The sequence below is a fragment of the Hylaeus volcanicus genome, chromosome 3 (genome assembly GCF_026283585.1).
Source record: "Hylaeus volcanicus isolate JK05 chromosome 3, UHH_iyHylVolc1.0_haploid, whole genome shotgun sequence".
Classification (NCBI taxonomy): Eukaryota; Metazoa; Arthropoda; class Insecta; order Hymenoptera; family Colletidae; genus Hylaeus; species Hylaeus volcanicus.
The window spans coordinates 29,153,058-29,176,905 of NC_071978.1; the positions used below are offsets into that span (position 1 = coordinate 29,153,058).

Consider the following 23,848-nt stretch of genomic DNA (forward strand, 5'->3'; position numbering starts at 1 on the left):
TCATGTTAACGTCACTAATGTCTGAAGCGTTTAGCGCTACCTCGACGCAATCTACATCGCGTATCTAGTCGGAAAATCACAACACCATTATGCTGTGATCTTGTTGCTTCCTTCTCTTTCTCCGTCGCGTTTCTCCTCCCCCCCCCCTCTCTCTCTCTCTCTCTTTCTCTAATGTTCCCTTTTTATGGCGCACGATTCGAGGCTGCCCCCGGGATCGATTTTACTTCGCACCATGGCACTTATCGTACCCCGTTACGGTGGCGCATTGCTTTTTATGGCGGTCCATGCTAGATGTTCCGATCGCTCTCCGCTTCTCTCGCTTCTATTTTCTTCTCCTTCCATTCCCCGCTCCTGTCCGTTCCCTGGTATTCTCTCGCCCTCTCGAAATCGGAGAATTAAAAGAATGGAATGTCGAAGGGCGATCACCGGCCGCGACGTCGGTTACGAACACGAACAGATGCCATCTCGATTCATTTTTGATGACGCTAAATCATCCACGCGATACGACTCGATCGTGGCACCGTCGTAACAACGCGTCGCATATTGGAAACCGATCCACCGTTTCTGACTGAACGCGAAACAAGAATAGGGGAGGCAAGAATAAGTACGTCTCGTCGCGATGTTACGTAACGTTGTTTAGGGCAGCGCAGCTCGTTTCGAATGCTGCAAATGTCCTGCATAGCCGCGCAGGTGGGTAGACCGGTAGGTGTTGAAAAAAATCACGTCTGCATTTACATAAGCGCCGGTATAAACCACTCGGCAGAAATCCCGACATAAAACTCAAACAGGATCCCAGCACGGGACAGAGCATCCGTTGAATACGCAATGCCCGTATGTACCCGATGTACTGCGCCCCCCCCCCCCCCCGAAAAAATGCTTTTATTATTCACCGACGAGTTACGACACCAAGATACACCCTCCACGTTTACACCCACCCGAAGTTTACAAACCTCGGCGACGGATCGCCGACGCCTTGGAGAATTTAAATCGAGCTACAAGCAATTCGCAAATATGTAAACGATTCTGTGGGGGGCCCCCCCCCCGTAATTACAAATTGCGGCAGTTTCCATGTACGGGAGTCATAGAATACAATTTCTCGAGGAGCGATTCGTTAGGGTGTTACGGAATTAAAGAATAAGGAAGCAATCGGCTCTGCGCATTTTATCGTGGCGAGACAAATCGCGGGAACATGCTCGTTCCATCGCGGTCGATGCGAAGTATGTATAACACTCGGAGAACGATGTTCACGGCACCTGACAAGAATTTCAAGGAGTCCGCGTAGCCTGACAAAACGATTTTCGAGTCCCCCGTTGGATCTATTGTGCTCGTTGGAAGCCAGCCACCCTCATGATCCTCGCCTCCGTGGCTCTTTAGCATTTTAGGCGTATCGTCCTTTATGCGGACATCCGAAGAGAACGCGCCCTGTTCGGCGCGCGCGGTTCGTGAAAAAATTGACTTTTAAGCCGGCAATAAAAAGGAAAAACGCGAAATCTTTGATTTTAGAGGCGGCCGCCCGCGCGTCCCTCGCGCCCATCGGGGGGCGACAGTTGGTCGATCCGTATAACCCTCGCGGCAACCTTATTTCTCTTATATCGCAAGCGAAGCACGTTCATACTTCGCCACCATTCCGAAATCTGCCGTATATGCCGTGGCAGCGTATACCGCGTCGGATTATTAGAAAATCCTGTGGATTTCATACGTTGAATTTTAAAATGCATTGCGCCGACGCTTGAAACTCTCGCAACGATAACATTTGCACAAGTACGATGTTTTTCTACGTTTGAGTTAACGGGGAAACGTGAAAAATATTTGCGATAACGAAACGCGCGATTATTTTTTGCCCCGGGGGGGTGGCGAAAGGCTTCGATTACGAATCAGAATTTTGCGCGCGAATCGGAAAGTGTTCGGGTGGAATAGGACTCGGCGGTAATCCAAGTACGATGTAGCGTCTGCGAATCGAGTGGAAATTTACATTTAAAGAACCTCCAAGACACTCTCGGAAGCGACGGCAACGGTAGCGTTTCGCTGCTTGTTTTTATTTTCTCGCAATTTCCTCGGCGGGGTGGAACGGAAAGCGGCCTTAAAAGGAATTAGCACGCTTTACTACTCCGCCTACCTCGGCAACCCTTAGACGGAGTTTCTCCGAATCCTTGCCACTTTCTGGTTTTATCGATCATAATAATCGCGACGATAGCGCGTCATTGTAACAATATTTCTTGACTTTCTTTGCAGATTCTGCATCGGAGACAGATATTATTTGTACGAAAATAAAATACTGTGCGAGTACGATTACGAGGAGAGGCTGGTTTTTGCAAACATGGCGGTGCATCCGCCTCCAACCGCGACCCTGGCACAGATTAAGAGGCAAGTGACGCACCTTCAACCACAGGTAATTCAAAATTTATTTATTCCTTTTATCGATCGAAAGAGTAAATACTCGAAGATGAACGCCTTATTTTTTCTCTAGAGATATACACCCGTACCCGGCGAAAATTCAAAGCAGATTTTCTCGAAAACAAAGCCTTGTATGAAAAATTCTTATTCTATATTTTCGACTTGTTTTTTCATGTAGAATCGCCCCCTTTTCGCTCGTACCGCCAGTTATCGAACAGCCTGTATAATTAATCTATGGAGAAACCGTCGCATAATTTGATCGTCGATGACTTGTCTGGCGACGTACGAGCAATTCTATACATACAATGGCGGTTGACATCCTTTGACAGTGATATCGCTACAAACGCGGTCATCGATAACGCGCCTCATCGCAAATCCGCATGCTGGCCATACAAGCGTATCGCTTCCACGCGTACCATTGCCCAGACCGCTTTGAATCTTGGAAGATTACGATCATCGGATGTTCCGGAAGGTTCAAAACTCCTCAAGACGTAACCCCTTAAGGTGGGTTAAAGTGGCAGGTCGCTCATCCTGACCCTCTCGACAACAAAGGACTCCCTCGAGGCTTCAGCTATGCTTTACCACCCTGCCATCGTCTTACGAGTTAGGATATCGCGTGTCCTTATTAATTAAGCTCGCCCGTTAAGCAAGCCTCATCGCATACCGTAACGATCCATCCTCTCGAGCGGCGCCGGAGCGTGCGAAAGAATTTACTCTTTGAACAAGGATTCGCCGGTGTCTTAAGTGGAATTACGGACTGAAATTTACGCAAGCGACGAACCTGCTCCATCGACGCGGAAAATATTTTCGGATCGGGGGCAAAATATAAGGGAGCGAGTTAAATTTATCGTTTGACGATTAATAATCGAGTCGGTACTATTAACGAACGTACGCGACGGTTATATGCGAACATCGGATGTAGGAAAAAGGCATTCGTCGACGGATTCGATCGCTCGAGGGAAGCTCGAATGAAGAGCATTTAAAAATCAAATTTGGTAAATGCTCGATAATTCTGAAATTCTTGACGATGCACCTCTAACGAAAAATTGGAAAGGAATATCGCATAGCGTTGTTCGGAAAGTTCCACGATAGCTACGAGCAGAAAGGAGCCCTTTACGAGTCGGAATTATGAACTCGTCGCGTTAATCCGTTTGGGTTTCTTGATTATCTTAAAGCAACAGCCGTGCTTCGAAACAATATCTTAAGCTCCGCTGTACGGAGGACCTCGTCGTGTCCGACCCAAGGAGGATCCGATCTACTTAATCCAGCCTTCGTCTTGCTCGGATGTTTACGTCCTCTAACGTGCTTACGTCACGTACCGTAATTTACCAAGTGCAATATTTACCGATCGACGGCCACCTATCGATAAACATCGGCAAATTAAACATTCCTCGATCCAGAGATTTCTTCGTCCGCTAACGTCTGCACTTTCCTCCGCCAATCGTTTCTGTTTAAACAGTTCCCGTTTATCGGCCGATCGGCTTAAGCTAGTTTCAAGACAAACTTTTAAGACTGGTCGAAGACCCTAGATTGCCGGCGCACACGCTCGAATTGTACACATGCACAGAATAACGAGGTCCCCGAGTCTGATGATATCAGACTCGGCAGCGTGTACTACTTATAATATGCAAATTTCCACCCCTTGGTCGGCCTGCCAGCGAACTGCGTGTAATTCAGGGGTTGCTAACCCTTGCGACTCTATTTCTCCATCACGTAAGCGTTCATGCTCTTGCGCGCCGGGCTCCTGCGTGCGACTTTGCTTCCTTGTGCGTGAACGCGTTCCGTATTCGGTTCAATTAATATCAGTTCGCGCGGACGAAGAATCGTACGCATGTATCCATACATTTTTCTCCTACTCCTACGAATGCAAACGTAGAAACCGAGGTTACGAAATCATTAGGCGTGGCTCCCAAAGAATAATTCACAATTTCTCGATTTTTGCCGGTTCATTCTTTATCATTCCGTGAATAGAGAGCCATTCATGGTATATCGATTTCACCGGAGGGTTTACGGCTGCGAGGGTTATAAATGACCGATGCGCGAAATAACGGGACGGTAGACTAATGCCAATAATCGGCGTGCCATGCTAATGTCGTTCGCGCATCTATTACGTTAAGCCTGATGGATCCCTCTCGACATGTCGTTGGTGGAGCGTGAATACCTTCGATCGCGGAGAACACTCAAAGGTGTCTGTCGACCCAGCATCGAGGGCCGTTCTATTTCCTCGGTGAATGTCGGCGTGACATTTAGCATCTGAATGGAAAAGACGATCGTCGGGACAGCTGGTCTCCGGTGCGAGCTTGACGCGGTAGATAATGTCAGATCACGAGTCGTCTCTCGTTAATTGTCAGGGACGAACGTGAAACTCTGTCATGTTCGGAGTCGTGTCTGTTCGGAGGGGGCGGATGTTCTATCCGTTATAGCTTCCCCTATCAATGGAAACGTTGCTTCTGTTGTCCAACCATCCGTGAACGGTATCGCCGATAACGTTTCATTCGAGTCGGATAAAAAGATCGCGAGAAACGGATTAGTCCAAGACGGCGATCAACGGGAGTTCCCAAGGAACGGATACCGGACCGGTGAAATACCGGGCTGCTGGAATTAGACATCGCGGCGAAATGCAAAGTGTCGGAGGTGCTGTTTCGGCCTGACGAAATCAAGAGGGAAGAACGAGAAGGGCGTTAAGATTCTTAAAAACCGCGAAGAGGGTTCTCGTCCCGGTCGAGGCAGCTGCCGCCCTGACGCTTTTCTTAAGCCGTGGCTATGGGAATGGCGAAGTTGCCTCGAGCGGAGAAGGAGAGCGGTAGTTTTTCTGATTGCCTGAGAACAGACAGCTGTCCCAATCTTTCTCGGCTACAGTACCCGAGCTCCGTAGGATCTCTCGTTCGGCTCTTGTAAATAACGCCCTGCCGTGGCGTGTGGCGTTTACGAATAACTCGAGCGCGCGAGGCGATCCAAGGTAAACAGGTAATGGGGAGTGAAAAAGGAAAATGGAAGAAAATACGACGGTCATGTCCCTCGATAAATTCAATTACCATCGACGCATCGTTCAGGCAACCGTTCTAGGTTTACCCATGACTGCTACCGTTGGAAGAGATCGTTGAAAACAGGTTCTCAGGCCATCCATCAAAAGTGTCACCCGGGTCTTTAGAAGCGCTCGGAAAGACGTTCGAGGGCGGAAGTTCTAATCGATTCGAGATCGTTAGAATCGTTTTTATCGCGTCGCGACAAACTTCGTTTCAGCGACGTAATCTCCCCTCTCAACGGAGGCAACTGTAACGCGTTTAAAAATTCGCGAGAAGTCTTATTTTGATCTAATTTTCCCCTTGGGACCCCGCTGGAGAGAGCGGAACGCGACGCGAGAATGGAAGAGAGATAGAGAGAGCACGAGAGAACGAGCAGGGTGTGACGAAGAGGGGGAACAGAGGAAGGGAGTTCGAAACGATTATCTGAGTTTTAAAACAAACTCTCAAGTGTCTGCAAAGTCCCCCGCGAATCAGAGGGTTGAAGGGGGTAGAACTAGGGAACGAGGAAGCAGCGTGCCTGAGAAGGAGGTTGCGGGGGGAGATAATATGCTAATGCCAAGACGGAGACTACATGGGAATTTAAGAGGATCAATGTGCAGTACGAGATTCGTACGGGGAATAAGGTATTACAACGTCTTCTATACTTCTTCCAGGCGATTAGACCCTCGAAAGTTCGTGAAACGTACACTGCCAGCCCGAATGAAATTAAACTTCTTGAATATGCGTCATGAAATACGATTCGGTAGACAAATTTACGGAAAAGATCGCTCGAACGGAGAAGAAGTAGAGTCACTCGAAGCACGGTACGAGAATTTTGCTGGAAATATCGGCGTTTGCGTCGTGGTTGTTAATGACGTGTAGCCCCTTACATTCGGAGAAAATTCGCATGGGAAAGCCCAGCTTGCGAGCTTATGCGAGATTATGAGTTTAGTTGCGAAACAACGAAACGCTATGCGTCTCTGGCTCTCTTTTGTAACGATTATTACTCCTGCTGCGTGGTTCCATTCCTAGGTGCACTTGTGCGCGACAGAAAGGCCGCTGGCGTCGAGTTTAATTGACTGACGGAATCGCGTATAATTTCGCTTTTGCGAAACTCGGGGAAAAGTCGCTAAACTAGTTCGGGCGAACGTATAATTTTGAAGAGTATTTTTACTATACCGACTGGAATTTGTGTTCATTGTCATTCGATGAGTGGTTACAGTGGAGCTCATGGATTATCCAAATGATGGAGAACGTTTGCACAAATCCTTGGCGATGTAACGATCTCTGATAAAATGGCCCGCGGCATTCGGTTCTAAATGACCCTCGTCCGATAAACGACCTGCCTAATTCTCATCTCGTGCCTCCAGCCGTGGATAAACGGCAAGAATGGTGGTTCGGGGGCGGTGAATAGCGTAGAGGGAGGCGCTAATTTTTCCGCGTAAGAAAAGCAGCACCGTGGATGAACTAACTCGCACCTGGCCGGTTCCCAGCCGCAGGAGATCAACGGACAAATGACACGCGATTCTCGCCAGCTCCCGGCAACCCTGGATGGTCCGCATTTACCGTCAGTTACAAACTGCCTTCACCGTCTCGTCGAGCCACGATTAATGTCTTATTCGCGGTCGAGGGGCTCGCGTAAAGGTCCGTTTACACTGATGCACCGATGTACGCGGAAGACACTCGAGGCACTACGAATAAACAGATCGTTTGTACGAAATGTGAACAGTGTACTGGTCTCGTTCGATACGAAACGAATATCTCTAGAATCAAGAGATTCGGACGATACCGGATCGGTAGGGCTTGGTCATCTCGGGAACGTCAACAGTCGCTGTATATCGACGTTTCGCGTCTATGTATTTCATTGCGCGTGTCATTTGATTACAAAGACGGCAGTAAATCCACTGGAAGGTAATTCCTTCCCTGGCAATTGTAGATAAAACTTGAATAAGTCATAGACTTAATTTAACCCGTGGTAGCGACCAAACGGTGGTTCGGAGCCTTCCACGGAGATTTCTTAATTACGTGCAGGGTCCTGCCTGGGAAGAAGGGAAGAAACAAAGAGAGGTAGGCGAGGAGCGAAAGAGATAAAGTGGAACGGCGTTGTATCAGGGAGAGAAAGAAAAGGACGGTGGTCCTCGTTGGTATACGGAGACTGAAAAGGGTTCTCGTAGAGGCAAGAAGATTTAGAAATTCTTGCTGGAGAGAAAGTCCCCCCTTGCCGTGGTGATAAAGCATTTCTTTAGCGGCGCTTTGTCATTTTTATCGTAATTATTTACGAGTTAATTACTGGTCCCGCCACTCCGTGAATCCTGCCCCGTCGCTTATTATTTCAGACTTTCAAACGAGACGGTACATATTTTCGAGCGTCTTTCGAGCGCATCGCGTTTAGAGGCCCTATCGAAGAAACGTTTCTTCGTACTTTCTGGTAACGCGACAACGAATAACTCGCTCGTATTGTTCGCGCGAAAGTTTGGCGATGCGGGGGAAATCATGAAAATGGGAGGTTCGTTCGTTGCACGAAAGTTAGCACGATCAACTTACGGGGTAAAATCATGGTAAGGAAGGATCTCGTCGAGAGGGGCTGAGCCGCACGGTCTGTCGAATTTTAAGCCTGTATAATTTAACACCTTTACCGGAGAAACTAAGAGAAACTGATGGCGAAGGGAACAGCGGGGCTAGAGATACGAAGTTTGAAGTTTTCAACGGCACTTACCTATCCTAGCGTCATCTCGTACTCCCCGCGGTACCCTCTGCCGTTCCCGCGAGCACTCTCTCCGTTAAGAATGCCTTAGGTAGACGGAGACAACTAAAGGCTAAGACAAACGGTGGAGAGAAAGAAGGGAGACCAAAGAGAGGATATCGAAAGGGAAAAGATAGGAGAGGCGGGAGTCTACGCCCAAGTTGAGTTGCTCGGGCTGAGTTGAGATACAAGTTCGTTCTTCTGGCCTTTTGTTTTTAGAGTAGAACCGTAGACGAGGGGGTGGTACCGGAACGAGAACACCGCATCTAAAACGAATTCGTTAGCGGCATCAACCCCTTTCGCTGCAAGAACGTTTCCCTCTTCCGAGTTTTAAGTCTCTGTCGTGAATAATTGTTCGAATCGGATTAAGACGCTGCCCGGTCGATTGATTGCGGATGTAATTACGAGACTGCGAGTTTCTTCCCAATCTTTTCAGTCCCGCAGATTTACAGACGATTAAAACCAGCGTCGAAATTGGTCGCTCGCGAATACTCGGTAATTAATTCGATAACCGCACGTTTCGCGATATTACTCCGTTCTATTTGTCGCGTTAACGATCGACGTTATTTTTAAACGAGTTATAATTTCACGATCTTTCTGAATTTCAGACGATATCCACGGGAAGTCCGCAGAGGCACGCAAACGGAGAGACAACCCATAACCACAATGGATATCCCTCGCCAGCGAGCTCGAGCGCCCATAACATCCTGAACCCCATGAATAATTTAAACGGCATCAATGCACAAACACCTTACGATACCAAATGACAAACGAAGTAAACGCCATCGTATCGATCGAATCGCGAAAGCGTGGCCAAATTTGTTCAACGACACGGACGTCTCTTCTATCAACGTTGTCTGTATCGTAGTATACACGTTCCGAAGGTTCGCTCGTTACTGGAATCTCAGTAAGTCTGCTTTGAGACTACACACTTAAAGATAACGACAAGGACACCATTTTAACGACGAAAATTTTCGACGCGTAAGATCCTCTCATTGACATTTATTAGACGTTAAACGCTTATCGCGTCGCAATGTTCATGTCGTTAAATCGCCAGTTCAACGGTTCACCCGCGCTCGATTTTGACTGTCTGTGCGAGAGTCTCGATGCTGTTCGAATCGAGCGCGCGAAACGATTGGTGCTGTTTAGATGGAATTTGATCACTCGAATTTCTCAAGTTGAAGTAGACTCTAAAAATCGTCGGAGACGGAGTGAATAGAACGAGAGAGAACGAGACAACGGCCGGCGGCAGGGTAAGGTTAGAGCTCACAGGGAAACAATGCGGGTGAACCGAATGCTCAGGGGTGATCAAAGTTTGGCTGTTCTTGTAGTCGACTTTGCTGTCCGTTGCGGGCAACGCCGGTAAATCTAGCTTTACCGGACTACCGGACTACCGGACCAACGGAGTACCGGAGATAGAACTCGAGGAATGGCCACGGGGTGAAATTGGTGAGCGAGGTCGGCTTGGCAGATCGAATCGGTAGCTGACTTCGCCATCCAGCCAGCCTGCCTCACCACCCCTTGGGGCTCATACGTTAGGGGTGACTTAAGCATTGTTTCAACTTCGAATCTCCCGGTAGAGGCCCAGATTGATGTCGCGAACTTTTCCGTTGCCTTATTTGCGAGTCAGATAACGAGGCTGAGTTATGCCAAAAGTTCTCTCTTTCTCTCGGATTGGCCGGGCGCTATCAGAAACGAGCAGCGTCTCGGAGAAAATGTTTTATTTCCGTTGTGCCATACGCTTCGAAGATTTGTCGGTGGCACCCCTCCGGAAACTGGTTCGCCATCCTTCGAACGATAATAGGCTTACGTAATTTTTGTCCATCGAATTCCCACTCTAAACCCGTTCGGTCGGCGATCTCTCGGAATACCGGAAATAAATGTCTGGGACGTTCAGAATCGGAGCAAGGGATGTTTGCTAGAGCCTGAGAAACTATAGAGAAAACTGAAAATGATCGTTTCTTTAAATATTTGAAAGAGCGAGGTCTGTGGCTACGATCCTTATCAACCCTTCCTCCCTTAATCCGTGTCAGAGTAGATTCGAATTACGATTATCAAGCATCACTCAACATCGACACTTTTCTAAAAAGGTTGCTCTGCGAGTGAGCCTGCGATCGTTGTCCAACTCCATCGCCGTGTTTTTCTATCGAAACGTGCAAACATTTCCTTTGTAATTTATAGATGTAACGAATACTTCCACGATACGCGCGTAGTTCCTAATACTAAGCGTCTCGAAGATGAACATGTAACGATCAACAATGAGGATGAAGAAGAGAATGAAATTATATCGTGTCGCACGACTACTATCCGATTGTCTAACCAAATAACTCGCATAGATTACGATTAGTAGCGGCCGTGGTTGGCGACAGCCTTCCATCGACGAACGGATTGCAATATAATCAAGCCGCCTATCTAATGGAAAAACCGAATCCGTCTCGTCTCGAATGCCGAACGCAATGTACGCGATGCATGTAAAAAAAAAAAGCTCTGAACGAGAATACGTAAGGAAGTGTGTTACGTTCGCTAGTATAGATATGTTTTGTATCATAGTTCTATCATAGAAAAATTAATGGAAATAAAATTACTGTTTCGATGTTACACGACGTGTCGTTCCTTGCCTACGCTCCGGACCGAGGGGGGGGCGAAAATTGCTAAAGCCTCGTACCGATTTCGATACGCGGCATTGCGAGTTTAAAGTCAACGCTGCGTAATACCTTCGCATCCCTGCACCGACGCAAGACCTTCCCCCGTTTCTCGCATCCTTCGCGCTTCCTCTGAATTATTTAAGACCGCTACGTGATTGGCCGACAAATCCGGACTGCCTCAATAATTTACCAATCATACGCGGTCCTTTGTGTTTTATACGCCACGTTTCGAATAAATCGCATTGCGTATTCAGGAGAGCGAGATCCGACTCTATTCGGGTGTGAACGCGAACCCTCTCCGTGTTCGAGAACAAAAACGCGGATAACGGAAAGATGCGAGTTCTAGGACAGGGAATCGAAAAGGGAGTGATTCCTACGGTTCGGAAATATCTGACGACAACGCAAAGTAAGTCAAAAATTCACTCTCTTATTATACAGGGTGTCTCAGCCTAATTCGTCTTGAAAAGTTCTATCGCATGGTATAAAAAAAAAATATATAGTTCCATTTGGATCGTTTACTTGCGATAGACCGTGTGGAGGGATGGGGGTAAATTGGGGTGAGAAACGACTGGTGGAAGGAGCGAGGATTCGATGTAAATTGGCAATTTTTCTCGTGCAGCCCACGATAATCATTGGCAATTAGACCACCGAGCCTCCGATAAATGTTATTTACGACCGCGATTATCCGCGGCGCACCTAGCTGCTCGAAGGTTCGTCTAACTATGGAACCCCCATCGGGCGTCTAATTGGTCAACGATTATTCCTGTTTGTACAAAATGTCGGTACAAGCGCCACTTTACCTCGCCGCAAATACGAGCGAAAGTTTCTACCGAGCCGCGTCGACTGCTTTAATGCGCGCGGATCACGTATACCTTTCGACAACACCAACGGACAGAATTTCATCGCCTCGTTAATTCGCGACTGATTGATTGCTCCTGTACGTGACAAGAAGCAACACTATAATATCCCGACAAACATCCGTTGGAACAGGTTCAGGACAATTAAAAGGACCGAATCGTTTCATCGCTCGATAAACCCGCCTTGATTAACTCTCCACTCCTCGGTTCAATCGAACGTATCCCCGATTCGAAATAATTCAGAGAAGGATATTTTCCTCGGTCCATTGGCGAGCCCCGATCGTTCCTCTACGTATATTTTTTCACGATAAAAGTTGATGAGCGCGCGGCCACGCAAGAACGACTGAAAATCGTATTCCATCCGCTGTACGTGATTAAAAGAGAAGACCGAACGCATCGCGCTCCTCGCGGTCCTTGAAACAATATTATTATTAAAAGCTGTGCGCGGTCCGGTGATCCACGTGAGTCCACGGAATGGCGAAAAGAGAGGACAGGGCTCGCGGTTCGGGGGAGCGGGCACCACGGGGCGAGTGGAAAGAGGGATCTGGCGACGGAAGAGCGATTAATTAAAAGAGCAAAAACTGTTTTCATAAAATTCATTTGCGGAAATATGCGCCGACTGAAATAATATCCGGCCGATGAGCGCGCGTGTCCCAACCCGTCGCCAGTGCGGCGTTCACGGGGACGCGGTGCTCGAGTGAAAAAGCGACGCGAATAAAAATGGAGGCTGGACGAAATGTGAAAGTTTTCGCATTTTTTTACGTTCGTCCACCGGACCGTGTATACGTTATATCGCGCGGCCGTGTGTGGGTGCGTTTATTCTCTTGACCCGCCATCGTAAGCGTATCGTGCATGCACCGGTTACAAAGCAACCAATCTTCCCTGTCTTTTGCTTCTTTTCTCTGTCCCTTTTCCCAACCCGACGACTCCCGCTCCCGCCGTTGCCCCTCTCCTTTTCTTTTGTTTGCTACAATTTCCCCCGTTCTCCCTTTCATTCAATCTCGCAGCCGTTCAGTCATAAAAATATTTCTACGCCTTCCCGGATATTTTTTCCTTCCGTTGCCGTAGCTCGTACGCGCTTTTCGCCACCCCATTATTCCGCGCGACTAACAGCGACGCGAAGTGTGATTTAAACGCGCGTAAAAATGGTCGTTAAAAGGCAAGAAAGCTCCTTAGCGCTCGCTTTGATTGGCCAACTCGGTTTATTAAAACGCCCTGGGCGATATTACATATTTTTCTTCTCGCTCGAGCACGGCCACTTCAGTGCCACTCCGGACCGCCTGCTTCCTACGTCGGTCCCCGTTCTTTCGTTCCCTTTGTCAAAGTATAAGGCTAGCTGCTCAAATAACCATTTTCTCTTTCTCAGTTTCTTTTCTTCCTCCCCTCCCCTCCGCTCCGGCCACCTTCCGGCAGTGTTTTACAGCACCTCGAAGAAGTTTCCTTCCAAGCACCGTGCAACGACCGTCTTACCTCAGCCCTTCCGAACGATACCTGCTACTTTAACAGCGACAAGTGAAAAAAGTGCGACAGTTACAGCAACTCGAGACACGGAAAGGAACCCGAAATTACGAACATACCGCTGACACGTTGCGATTAAACGCATACGAATAATCGGGACGACCAAAACGTTCTAATCGCCGAGAAACGCTCCCCTAACCGCATAGGCAGCCAGACTCTCTTTTGTAATATTAATTAATAAGGCAACTTCCGCGGAGCGAGATACTTGCTGCTAATTAAGAAATACCTACCGAGCGCTCTTTTCCAGAACAGGGGCGAGGAGGCGGAAAAATAAGAGGTAGAAATTCCATGCTGCTCTGGCGCCTTTGGAACGAGGTAAACTTAATCCTCCGCCAAGTTAAACCAACTGCTAAGCTTCTCGTTATGGCAAAACGAGCACGCGGGGAAGATGCGCGTCGAGGAGCGGTGTCCTTTTTTGACGGATACCGGGACGATAATGTTTAATCTTCGCTTTCGGGTACACGGATTACCTCGCGAAAATTCTTCAAGATCCCGTAAGTTTCGCCGTATCGGAATTCGCGAGTTCAACGTTCCTTATGAAACGTGCATTTGTATACTCTTATCTCCGTTTCGCTCCAAAGACAGGATATTTCCCAAAGGCGTCATTCACGACGAAAAAAAAAGAAGAAAGAGAGAAGAGGCGAACGACGAAGAAGAAAACTCCGGCAACTTCGAATTCAAGCGACGCGAAAGGCGACGAAAAGTTTTACGAGCGCGACGGCCGTACTGGCTGGCTGGCTGACTGGCTGGTTTGAATTGCATCAATTAAAAAAAGCCGTTCCACAAAAATTCCATAACGCGACGCGAGTGGAGGGCTGCGTCAAATGTCCCTCCACATTCGCAGCTTTCCACTCCTACCGGGCAGTAAAACCTTTTCATTCTTTCGCGCCTCTTTTTCGTCGCATCGCGAATAACGATCACCTCCCACGATTTAATTTGCCAATTCGCTTCTCGAAATGCTTCTATAAATATTGACGTTGTCGATTTGTTTACGGTGCGAGCCAAATTAGAATCTTTTGGTTGCCCTTGGTTGGGCCTCGCGATAAGAAAAGCTGAGGATGTGTAATAATTAGGTGTAATAATCGCGACAACACGTAGCTACGTTTATCGGTGCTTCGATCGTTGCGATATTTCCAGAAATACATGCCACTTCGTAAGAGGAACCGAGAAGAATAAGATTCTACCGAGAAGAACGCAACAATAGTGGGTACACTTATAACGGTAGGCTTGTATAACCGGCAGTGAAAGTATGCGAACCATGTTCTCGTAATACTTTGTCCGGTGGAGGAGAATATATGAAAATGTATTCGAGGAGGGTCGAGGAGGGCGGAGGTGAGATCGAGGGACAGAAACAGAACTTTTAAACTTCGTGCAGCGTAAAGGAAAATTAATTTTCGAAATGGTCAGTTGCGCGTAAACGCGCCCGAAGGTTTCGGCTCCCATCTCGTTTTCTCTTTGAACGTGCTCGTAGCGATATTCAAAATATTTCAATTTCTCTCTATGGTGGACACTACGGCAGAGAGAGGAGGACGCCGAAGAAGTATCGAACGACGTGTCGTAATTTAGTTTAAGAAATACAAAAAATTCAAGGGCGTTCTATCGTTTTGTCGCGGAGTGTATACGCATCGAGTTTAAGAAGTGCTTCTTAAACGTTTCTTACCGTTTCGTATCGACTAACCTCTGACCGAGGAAGTTCAAAGGTTTCGACCTCCGCGTCTCGAAACCTTTGAAAAATCACGCCGTGAAAGAACACGCTACCTACTCCATTGGGACCGTATTTATTCAATTGCGTTACGTAACTTTATTTAAGCGACACCGTTCGGATATTTTTTCTATTCCCTCGAAATAATTTGCGAGCGTCGAAGAGGATTCGTAATTCCCGTTCACTTTTGTTTACCATCATTGGCCCGAAGACGAAAGAACAACTAGGCTCAGATGTGAATAGATCGTTCCGCGTTAGAATGGAGGTACCATTCCGCTTCGAGTGGTAATCGGCAACGATTTTTCCCCGAAAAGGTACCGGGAAGTGGACGATTCTTCGGCGAGTTCCCGAATGAATCGAGCAATCTTGAGATCCTTTGTTTTCGAGATCTGCCACTTGTAAATATAATTACCCAGGCTCCTCTCGGTCGTCCTCCAACCCCACTCTCGCGACTCCTTCCTCGTGCTTCCACCTGGCCCATCCCACCGTCTCTAATTTGATTCTGCGGTTGTTTTCACCCACCTTCGCCGCCTCCTCTCCTCTGTTCTGGGCTTCGCCCACGCATTGTCTCTTGTCTCTTCATTCAAATTACTCTCCGCTTTCCCATTCTCGCGCCGCTACAACCACCCCGTTTCTCCTCCTCCTCCCTGCCAGACCCCGCCGTTTTCACCCTTATTGTTACGGTTTTATTGAATCCGCCGTGCATTGTCTGCGCGCGAGCGAGACGCGGCCGTTGTTCAAAGAAAATTGGCGCGTAGTTCGAAATACACGAATACATCCCGTCTTTCAGCGGGGAGTTCTCTCTCTTTCCGCGGCCCGATGAGAATCGAGTTTCACGGGTGCGTAAGTACTGTCAAAAGGTACGCCGCGCCGGTACGCTGTTATTGCACATTGATATTCAAATTCCGTTTCGTATTTTTTTTTCTCCTCGGTCGTTTTGTTTTTCCGATTGTGAAACCAGTAAATTGTTGTTCTGCAAAACGATTCGCGAAAAACAAAAGGATGCCAACGGTGCGTTTGAAACTGCGTTGGAAAAAAGTGATTCGAAAAATATTTCGACGACGCGTCGAGACGTCGCGCCTGCCCCATCCTCGGAGAGCGAATCGTTCCGAAGTCGTTGTAAATACAAAACGCGACGTTCCCCCTCGTATCGAATTACCCCTGACGTTCTGCTTTGTTCTATATTATCCAACATTGTCTCGTTTCCTCGAACGCATAAATATATAAGAAAGTGGAGATCGTGCCCGGAATATGTTACGGGCCGAGGAAAAAGGCATTCCGCCAGAAGGAGATGCGCGCCGCGAGGGTAACGTCGATGGCACTCCTTCGAGGGGACGGGGTGAACGTTTACATATCAACAATCGAACGGAAACCCACCCAGGCAAAGTGTCAACAAGCGAAAAGGGATTGGCTTTGTTTGTTTTGCTATTGCTTACGCGCATCCGTCTGACGGAAGAAACGATAAATATTTTCCGCGAATTTCGAGTCCGTCTCGACGCGACGCGGCGGGGTTTCTTAGAATTAGAATACATCGGTGCAGGAAATTGCTGTTGGCGGACAACGTAGGGCCGAGGAAAGGGGCCAAGGATAAAAGATTACTTCGTAACTGGCGGTCCGGTGACTGTTGATTCGTATAATGAAATCAAGAGTAATCGAGAGGGAGATCGCTTTTGTTCGGGACGCAAGAATTTCGGCGCGCGACCATTAATTATTCGAAATTAAATATCCTTCCTGGACTTTAATTAAAATGTTTACAGTGTCGCTCATCTAGATCGGCGACATTTCATCGCGCCGATATATTAAAAAGCCGCGGATTCATTCATCACGACCAGTTCGACGTGCGCCTTTCTGCGAAAACTGTACTCCCGGTTGCGCTAATCGAAATTCCACAACGATCTTGGCTAACGGAAAGAACAAAGGTGAACGAAACATTGCGACGAGAACGATTATGGGAAATCGGATTTCGCGAATCACGCGAGTCGACGATCGCTGACTTCCAAATCCAATAATGTAATTACGTCGCGGCTCGATAATATTCGTGTAATTAAAATTCCGCGCCCTTCGCAGGCAAGCGTTGCTCGAATCTCGTGCCCCCCGCGCCACCGTAGTCCCCGACTCTTGCGAGCAAACGATTCTTGTTTGTTTTGCAAATAAAGGGTTCCTCGTAAGGGTCGGAGAGACTTCGGAGCGAGGACGGGACAGAGAGTGGTCGAGAGCGAGCCGAAGGGGCGAAAAGGGGAGGAAAGTGAAAAGGGGGTGGTGGAAAACAGGGCAGAATTATTACATCTTTTGTTCGAAGGCTCGAACCGCCCCATTTGCGGAATTGCGGATCGCGATCCAGCCGCGATTGCGAACGCTGAATGCCACGGGGCCGGGCGAGGCTTTTGTTAGTTTTGACTAATTTCCGCCAGGTAATCTGCTTCAATTCGAATCCCCTGGCCGTAATAGCGCGTTACAGAGGAATTTGGTAAAATTACCTATGCGATCTGAATTCCTGATTAGTTTACGGCCGACGGCGACGAGTAACCATTGCTTCCGCCATTCTTACGCGAGAATCCGGCTCGTTTTAATATTTCAGAATTTCATCCGAACGTCTTTTTCGTATCTCTGCACGAATGCTAACGCGCCGATGAACGGGTGGCATAAAATTTGAATTCCCGTGCGTGCTAGGTGCACCATCGGCGAATCCAACCGACCCTTGAGCAAGTTTAATTCTTGCGGGTCCCATCGGTGACTTTATCGCGAGAAATTGCCACGGTCCGGAAACCGTCGTTACAGCATCGTTACCGTAAGAACTTACTGCGAGCATTGTTACGGCTAATGTTACCGAACTTGGTTAACTTTCAGTTTTACCGCCCGATTCGGATTAAGAATTTACGGTAACGACCGACTCTTCGGTTTATTCGCCGCCGCGCCGTGGAAGAACAGAGGAAACGTTTTCGAGAGACACTTTAATTACAGCGGTGCTACGTTCGAATAGCTATCATCCTGGAAGCGTGACTAACCGTCCACGGTACCTCTGTTTTGAGTAACGATTCGCGAAAAAGAAAAAAACGCGCGAGGGAAAAGAAACTAGCGACGAAGAATAAGTCATTCAAGACTGCGGTTGGAATTCAATGCAACTCGGCTAGAGATCGTCCTTGTCGCGTATAACTCGATCCGTCTGTGGTATCCCCTTACCGTCGCGTCGATTCGATAAATCGGGCGACCAGGTTGGACACTGGATCGACGAAACCCGCAGGGAACCGAGCATACCGATCTCATGTGTCGTCTACTTGCCACCAGACCGGGGCTTTCACCGGACAGTCAATTACATTAACGAAGAAACACACGTCTAACACCGAGAAAGAGGAGTCGCAAACTTATAAACTTCTCCCCGGTAGCTAGCAATTTTTGCTTCTATCCGACAGTTTCCGCAACAATATACTCGCGTCGCAGCGTCCCAAGTTCTGCTAACTTCTGCTAATAACGGCGGGACATTAATTTCGACCGATTGGACCCGGCGGACTTGAGCGACAAAGGCGAAAACACGAGGAACCAAGACGCGCACGCAGAAGACGAGAGAACCTCTTCTCCGCTCGTTTCGTTACCACGACGAACCCCTCGACAGCATTCGAATTCTCATTCGGCAACGGGAGGAGGACCTATTTTAACCCTTCTTCTTTACGCCGTATAATCCTTCCCTCTGGTAGATCTCTCTTGGTGGTCGGTATAATCGCGCCACGCCGGTGTTCCCGCGGGAGTCGTTGCTCTCGACACGATTCCTCCGAAGGATGAAACGACGAAAAGTTTAATGAGACCGCCTACCACGTGTCCTCGGTCGGTAAAATTACCTTTTCATTCTCTCGAAGGCCTTGGTTCGGAATTAAGCGATGTCTTTGTAATCGAGTCCTACATAGGTACGGATGCAAATTCATTTTACGAAGGAAAAGATTACGAGTTATATTTCGCATTTTAACTTTCTACGTTGCCACGAAATCGGCCTGATTTTAAGGTGTTCGAGGTAGCTGTACCTCTTTCGTGCGCCGCTCGGTAACGTTTCACATCTGTTTCTCGGCATTCCGAAACATAAACGCGGCTGAGCACTAATGGACCACCTTAAATATGTAAGGCCAGCCTGCCCACCGGGTAGCGGGTAACAATAAACTAACACTTAAGACGTACTCCGAGGCACAATGCGAAGTCACACTCTTCGCGCTAACGATCTCACCTGCTGAGCTTCAAGCTTCAAGTCTCGCGCTATAGCGTCTCTAGAGACTGTTGTAACTGGTGCGGGATACGAGAAGCGCGAAGGAGCAGCGAAACAGTGGCAAATGTTTAACCATCCCAACATATTTGTATTTACAAATAGACCTGATAGAAACCTGATAGATATCACGGGTCACAGGTCGATTGTACCAAATTTTTTAGTTTACGGTTCCTCGTAAATATCGAAAACTTGCAATGAGCGCATATTTCGAAGTACAAGCTTTCATGAAAGAGGATCGTAATAAAATAATCAAGTTTAACCCTGCGCGTATATAACGGAACAACAAAACTGTTATCCGAAATTTGAATTCATTCTCATTTCTGATTGATGAATCGATATGTGCATGTTTTTCACAGAGCTATACAAACACTCCCGAATGGAACTAATCGATGAAATTATTTTTCCCCATTGTGCAATAGCGAATGGAAAACTCGCACCATTTTCATTTAAACGAACGGCACGAGTCTACGCTACTCGCCACGTCATAAAAGCTAACAATGATGGAAATATTAGTTTTTAAAGCCGCGCAGGGTGTCGTTAACGGTCTGAACCTTTCCCGTTTGCCAGCTAAAACTTGCTACCCCCTTGATGCTCGTCGGTTTTCTTACGCCTCGTGTTTATAGGCCTTCGTGAGCTATAATTCCTCTTTCCTTCGTACAGAGCTTGAAACCCGTAAGAAAGAAAGCGTGTTTTCGTTCGTCCACTTCCTAAGAAGTTATACGATCTTTGCTCGCGACGAGTCGAGTCCTCATAAATAAACATTTGGCCAGAATAATGACCAGGATTCAATTTTGTAGACTCGAATACAAACAAAAAGGTCGTTCTCGTATCTATTCATAGCCACCCTTGATTCTCATTTTTCCAAAGGACAAATATTAGATTCGTTAGATAAAATGTTAAATTATATAATCGTGTTAATTTTACTTAAGATCTTCTGTATTCGTCTGTTTTATGCGATGTTCAATCCTTTTTAATAAACTATCGCAAGTTGTACACAAGTAAATTTGTGTATCCACCCTTCTTTAACAAGATTTAACGACGCTTCTGGCTCGAGGAAATGTTTGGTATTCTTAAATTTGGTCGCCGTGCCCTTTGATCGCAGTGATCGATAACGGGGGGCTCATTATAAATTTATGCCCTTTTAACAAAAGCCACGTTAGCTCGCACAGCCGTTTCGCACGCAAGCGGCACTTCGCATGCCGCATTCCGGACGACTTGCCACCCTTGTTTGAACTGGCGAACCGGTGTTGCGCTCAAAGTCCGAATGCATAATTAATCGGGTTATCAATTAAAGGAGCGCCGTCGATTCGTGGCCGCTTCGTGCGCTCGAATCACTGTTACGTCGATACACGATCGCGCCACGGAGAAACAAAAACGCGTTCTCATTTCCACGGTATCTTTAAATCGAAGTCGCCCGACAAATCTGAATTTTAATTCAGTTTTGCATCGTTTTAACCAATTTTCCGACGTCTGTACCCACATGTCTAAATTAAATGATAGGATTGACGTTACGAATATTTATGGAACTAATTATATCTGTATTAGATTTGCCAATTTAAATTTTCAAAATCTAAATTCAGGTTCGCGATCTGCAACCAGAGGAATTCCTGGTACCGATTTCCTGACCAAGCATAATAATACATAATGCGTATAGTACATAATGGGAATTCACTGGCTAACTCATGGAATATTTCGAATGGTGTATCGATCTCGTATACGCGGTATTATATGTACACATTTCCGTTAAACGTAATTCCGACGATCGACGGTCGATCGTTCGACTAAATTCTCATTGGTCGAACAACACGAAGGCATGTAAACGCAGTCGGAAACCAACGACTTAATCATTCTCTCTGTTCTACGACATGGTAAAGACTAACACGAGCCGTGTAAATACGGGAAACCAAGTGCACTTTGCTCGATATTTAATGCAAACTTCAGATCCTTCTGGTGGATTTCCGATTACCGAGAGGGTGATTGTATTTCACATCATCGCGATAAACTACCGCCGATACGAATAATATGTTGAAACTAATCTTTTGCAGCAATCTTGTCGTCAAGCAAGACACGTGAATTTATGTGTCAGCTAAATAGGTCGAAGATACGTCTTTCTTTGACTCTTGTCGCTAATTGCACCGCCTTGTCACTAAACGAGAATAAAGGCGACGAATGATAGATATTCTGTAATTCTTCAACAAGATGAGCAGCACAAAAACTACTTGTTCGAATCAAAAACTGCCTAACTCTTGTGGCGTCGTCTGTAAACGACTAGAGAAATTAATAGAGCTCCCTCTGGCGCTAGGTTACTGGCGGTTAAAATAGTCCACCATCCGTCCATAAGAACAACAAACTACAAAACAGTTTCGTTAACTTATTAATAGTATAAATATCAAAATATTACATATCTGATTTATTCCAAAATTAATTTGAGTTGACGGTGATATTGATATATACATTATATTGATTGTTACGAATGATACAAGTGTCCTTAAACTTTGCAAATATGTTTGAAAATAAAGGGTAAGGTTATGTGGAGTTGTGAGGAATGTTTGAGTTGGATGCGATGAAACATAATTTCAAAGAATATATTACCGGTGTCAACAATATTTGCAGTTCCCTTTATCGATTCAAGGTATATCAACTAATGATAAAGATTCCTGTAATGTATTTATTCAGTCGATAAACTACCATAACTGGAGAACTGAATTTAGCGCCCTCTGTCTGTGAACAGTGCGTCCAACTATCTAAAATGTGTGAAAGTGCCGTAAGTGCCGAAAGTGCTGAAAATGCGCAAAATACGGAAACAGATACTTTACATTTGCTAATTTTACACATTCCGATCGTTCTTAGAATCAATAATCATCTGTGACTACAAATACTTCCCGCCAACGGTTTGAGCATTTTGTAACGAATATGGCGGAGCAATCGCAGAAGACGGTTAACTGGATTCAACGTTCGATCGCCACAAAATTAAGATGAATCGTTGTTCTGTACAATCGGGCAGGTGAATTTTACTAAAAAAGTAAATCATAACAACGTACTATAGAATTTTCGTTTTATTTCCCACGAAAAAAGTAACAATTATTGTACAAAAAGCATTTTCTGAAACATACATATAATGGGATCTGACAAATAAATAAATGATTTTTAACGCTATAATGAATACATTAGCTGCGTGTATAATAGGACAGATTTCTTTTCAACGAAATCTCCTGATATAGGGAGATAATCTATATCACTGCACTTTATTGGTCATTATGTGGTAATATTGATAGAGACTTCAAATAGATATAATGATATCTAGAACCTCCACTACTAGCTTATCGTCGTAATATCCATCCTTAGCGTTGATGATCCACTTTAGCACTTACATGGCTTACAGTTGCATTGTCCACCAGCTTTGCAAACACATTTGTCTGTAAAAGAAAATTACGACGCAATTTCAATGTAGTGTCGAATAATTATTTTTCTATGCCAGAAATTATTCAAATTTTAAGTGAGTCGTGTATTTTCACGTGTAATAGTTAAAATATAAAATGAAATTCGTGTATCGATAAACGTAATTCTCAGCTTTACTAGTTGTGAGTCATGCAATAAGTAGACGTTAACAGCGGTCACGGTTAGCCGGTCGTTGCCCGGATTACGAGAAAAGAAAACCACGTAGTCAGACTGAACGATCGTGACTACATTCCTTCGTAGAAATGGTCGTTGTTTTTTACAGAAAAGTGGTACACGACAAAAGAGCACGTAGTAACGAATGTTTTCAATAATACAATCGTAACAATTTATTTCGTAAAAATGAAAGCAGGGTATTTTATATTAATTAATAATCGTTACCTCCGCATGAGGAGTTGCAGCACTTGCACGAATCGCCGCATTTGCAATCCTGGCACTTATCTGTAATAAAATGTTTATTAACGAAACGTTTCCGAACGATAGGGTAAAATTTATAATGTTTAACATAATAATAGTAGTCAGATAATAAGCAATTTTATCGAGGAAATGTAAATTATTCAATAGAAACCAGAGGTAAATTGATGAAACTAGTCAATTGAGACCAGCAAGCAATTGAGCTTGTTAAATTATTTAATTGCTTCCTGTTTAGGCCAATAACTATAGGGCCTACGTATATACAGGCATTCTAAAAAAAAATTCTGGGTTAGGTCTGGGTTAGGTTATTGTATTATTTTATCAAATTCCACATTAATTTCGAAGCTATGAACAGGAATTTTAATTGAATTTCAAAAATTTGTTAATATTTCGAAACTTTCAACAATTTCTTTTAATAAATGGTTTACTTGTTTGGATTATGGAAGTATTGATTTCATACAAACCGATACAAATTCTTACCTGTGCACTTGTCGCATCCTGGTCCCGGCATTTTGACTTCTTGATCGCTTCTCAGCTGAGCTTCGACTTCTGTAGGAGTACGATGACTACTTGTCAATCCAGTTGCACCGCTTCGAATTTATCGATCATCTCCTTCCACCTCTCTTATACCCAACAAATGAACAGCGTGTGCAACTGGCAGCGTGTGTGCCATGCGCAAACCAGGACCGTGTTAATTCCAACTCAAAGATAGGCACATTTTATTTCCAAGTGACCAATACAAATTTTAAATTCGTTAGTACTACTTAAATGTATTAAAAACGTTCGGTCTCAAAGTGGTTGTTACATACCCTTGCGTGAATTGCGTTTGTCTTACTTTTTATAATTAATTACTTCTCAAATGCAT

At 45.9% G+C, this 23,848-nt stretch overlaps 1 protein-coding gene and 2 long non-coding RNA genes across 7 annotated transcripts in view; 2 read left to right on the forward strand and 1 right to left on the reverse strand.

Annotated features, from left to right (window-relative positions):
* LOC128873744 (LIM domain only protein 3-like) overlaps positions 1–10,740 on the forward strand; it is a 77,692-nt gene extending 66,952 nt beyond the window's left edge. For all 5 annotated transcript variants that reach the window (XM_054117543.1, XM_054117541.1, XM_054117540.1 and 2 more), the window contains 2 exons: positions 2,233–2,389; positions 8,751–10,740. In XM_054117543.1, the coding sequence (XP_053973518.1) occupies positions 2,233–2,389; positions 8,751–8,909 (316 nt within the window). In that variant the 3' untranslated portion in view covers positions 8,910–10,740. The remainder of the gene's footprint in view (positions 1–2,232; positions 2,390–8,750) is intronic.
* Positions 10,741–21,455: 10,715 nt separating this feature from the next.
* Positions 21,456–22,449, forward strand: LOC128873676 (uncharacterized). Its single transcript, XR_008456466.1, has 2 exons — positions 21,456–21,877; positions 21,964–22,449. It is a non-coding gene; the product is annotated as an uncharacterized LOC128873676 (long non-coding RNA).
* Positions 22,152–23,589, reverse strand: LOC128873675 (uncharacterized). Its single transcript, XR_008456465.1, has 3 exons — positions 23,464–23,589; positions 22,951–23,010; positions 22,152–22,529 (listed from the first exon to the last, which is right to left on the reverse strand). It is a non-coding gene; the product is annotated as an uncharacterized LOC128873675 (long non-coding RNA).
* Between the last annotated feature and the right edge of the window lie 259 nt (positions 23,590–23,848).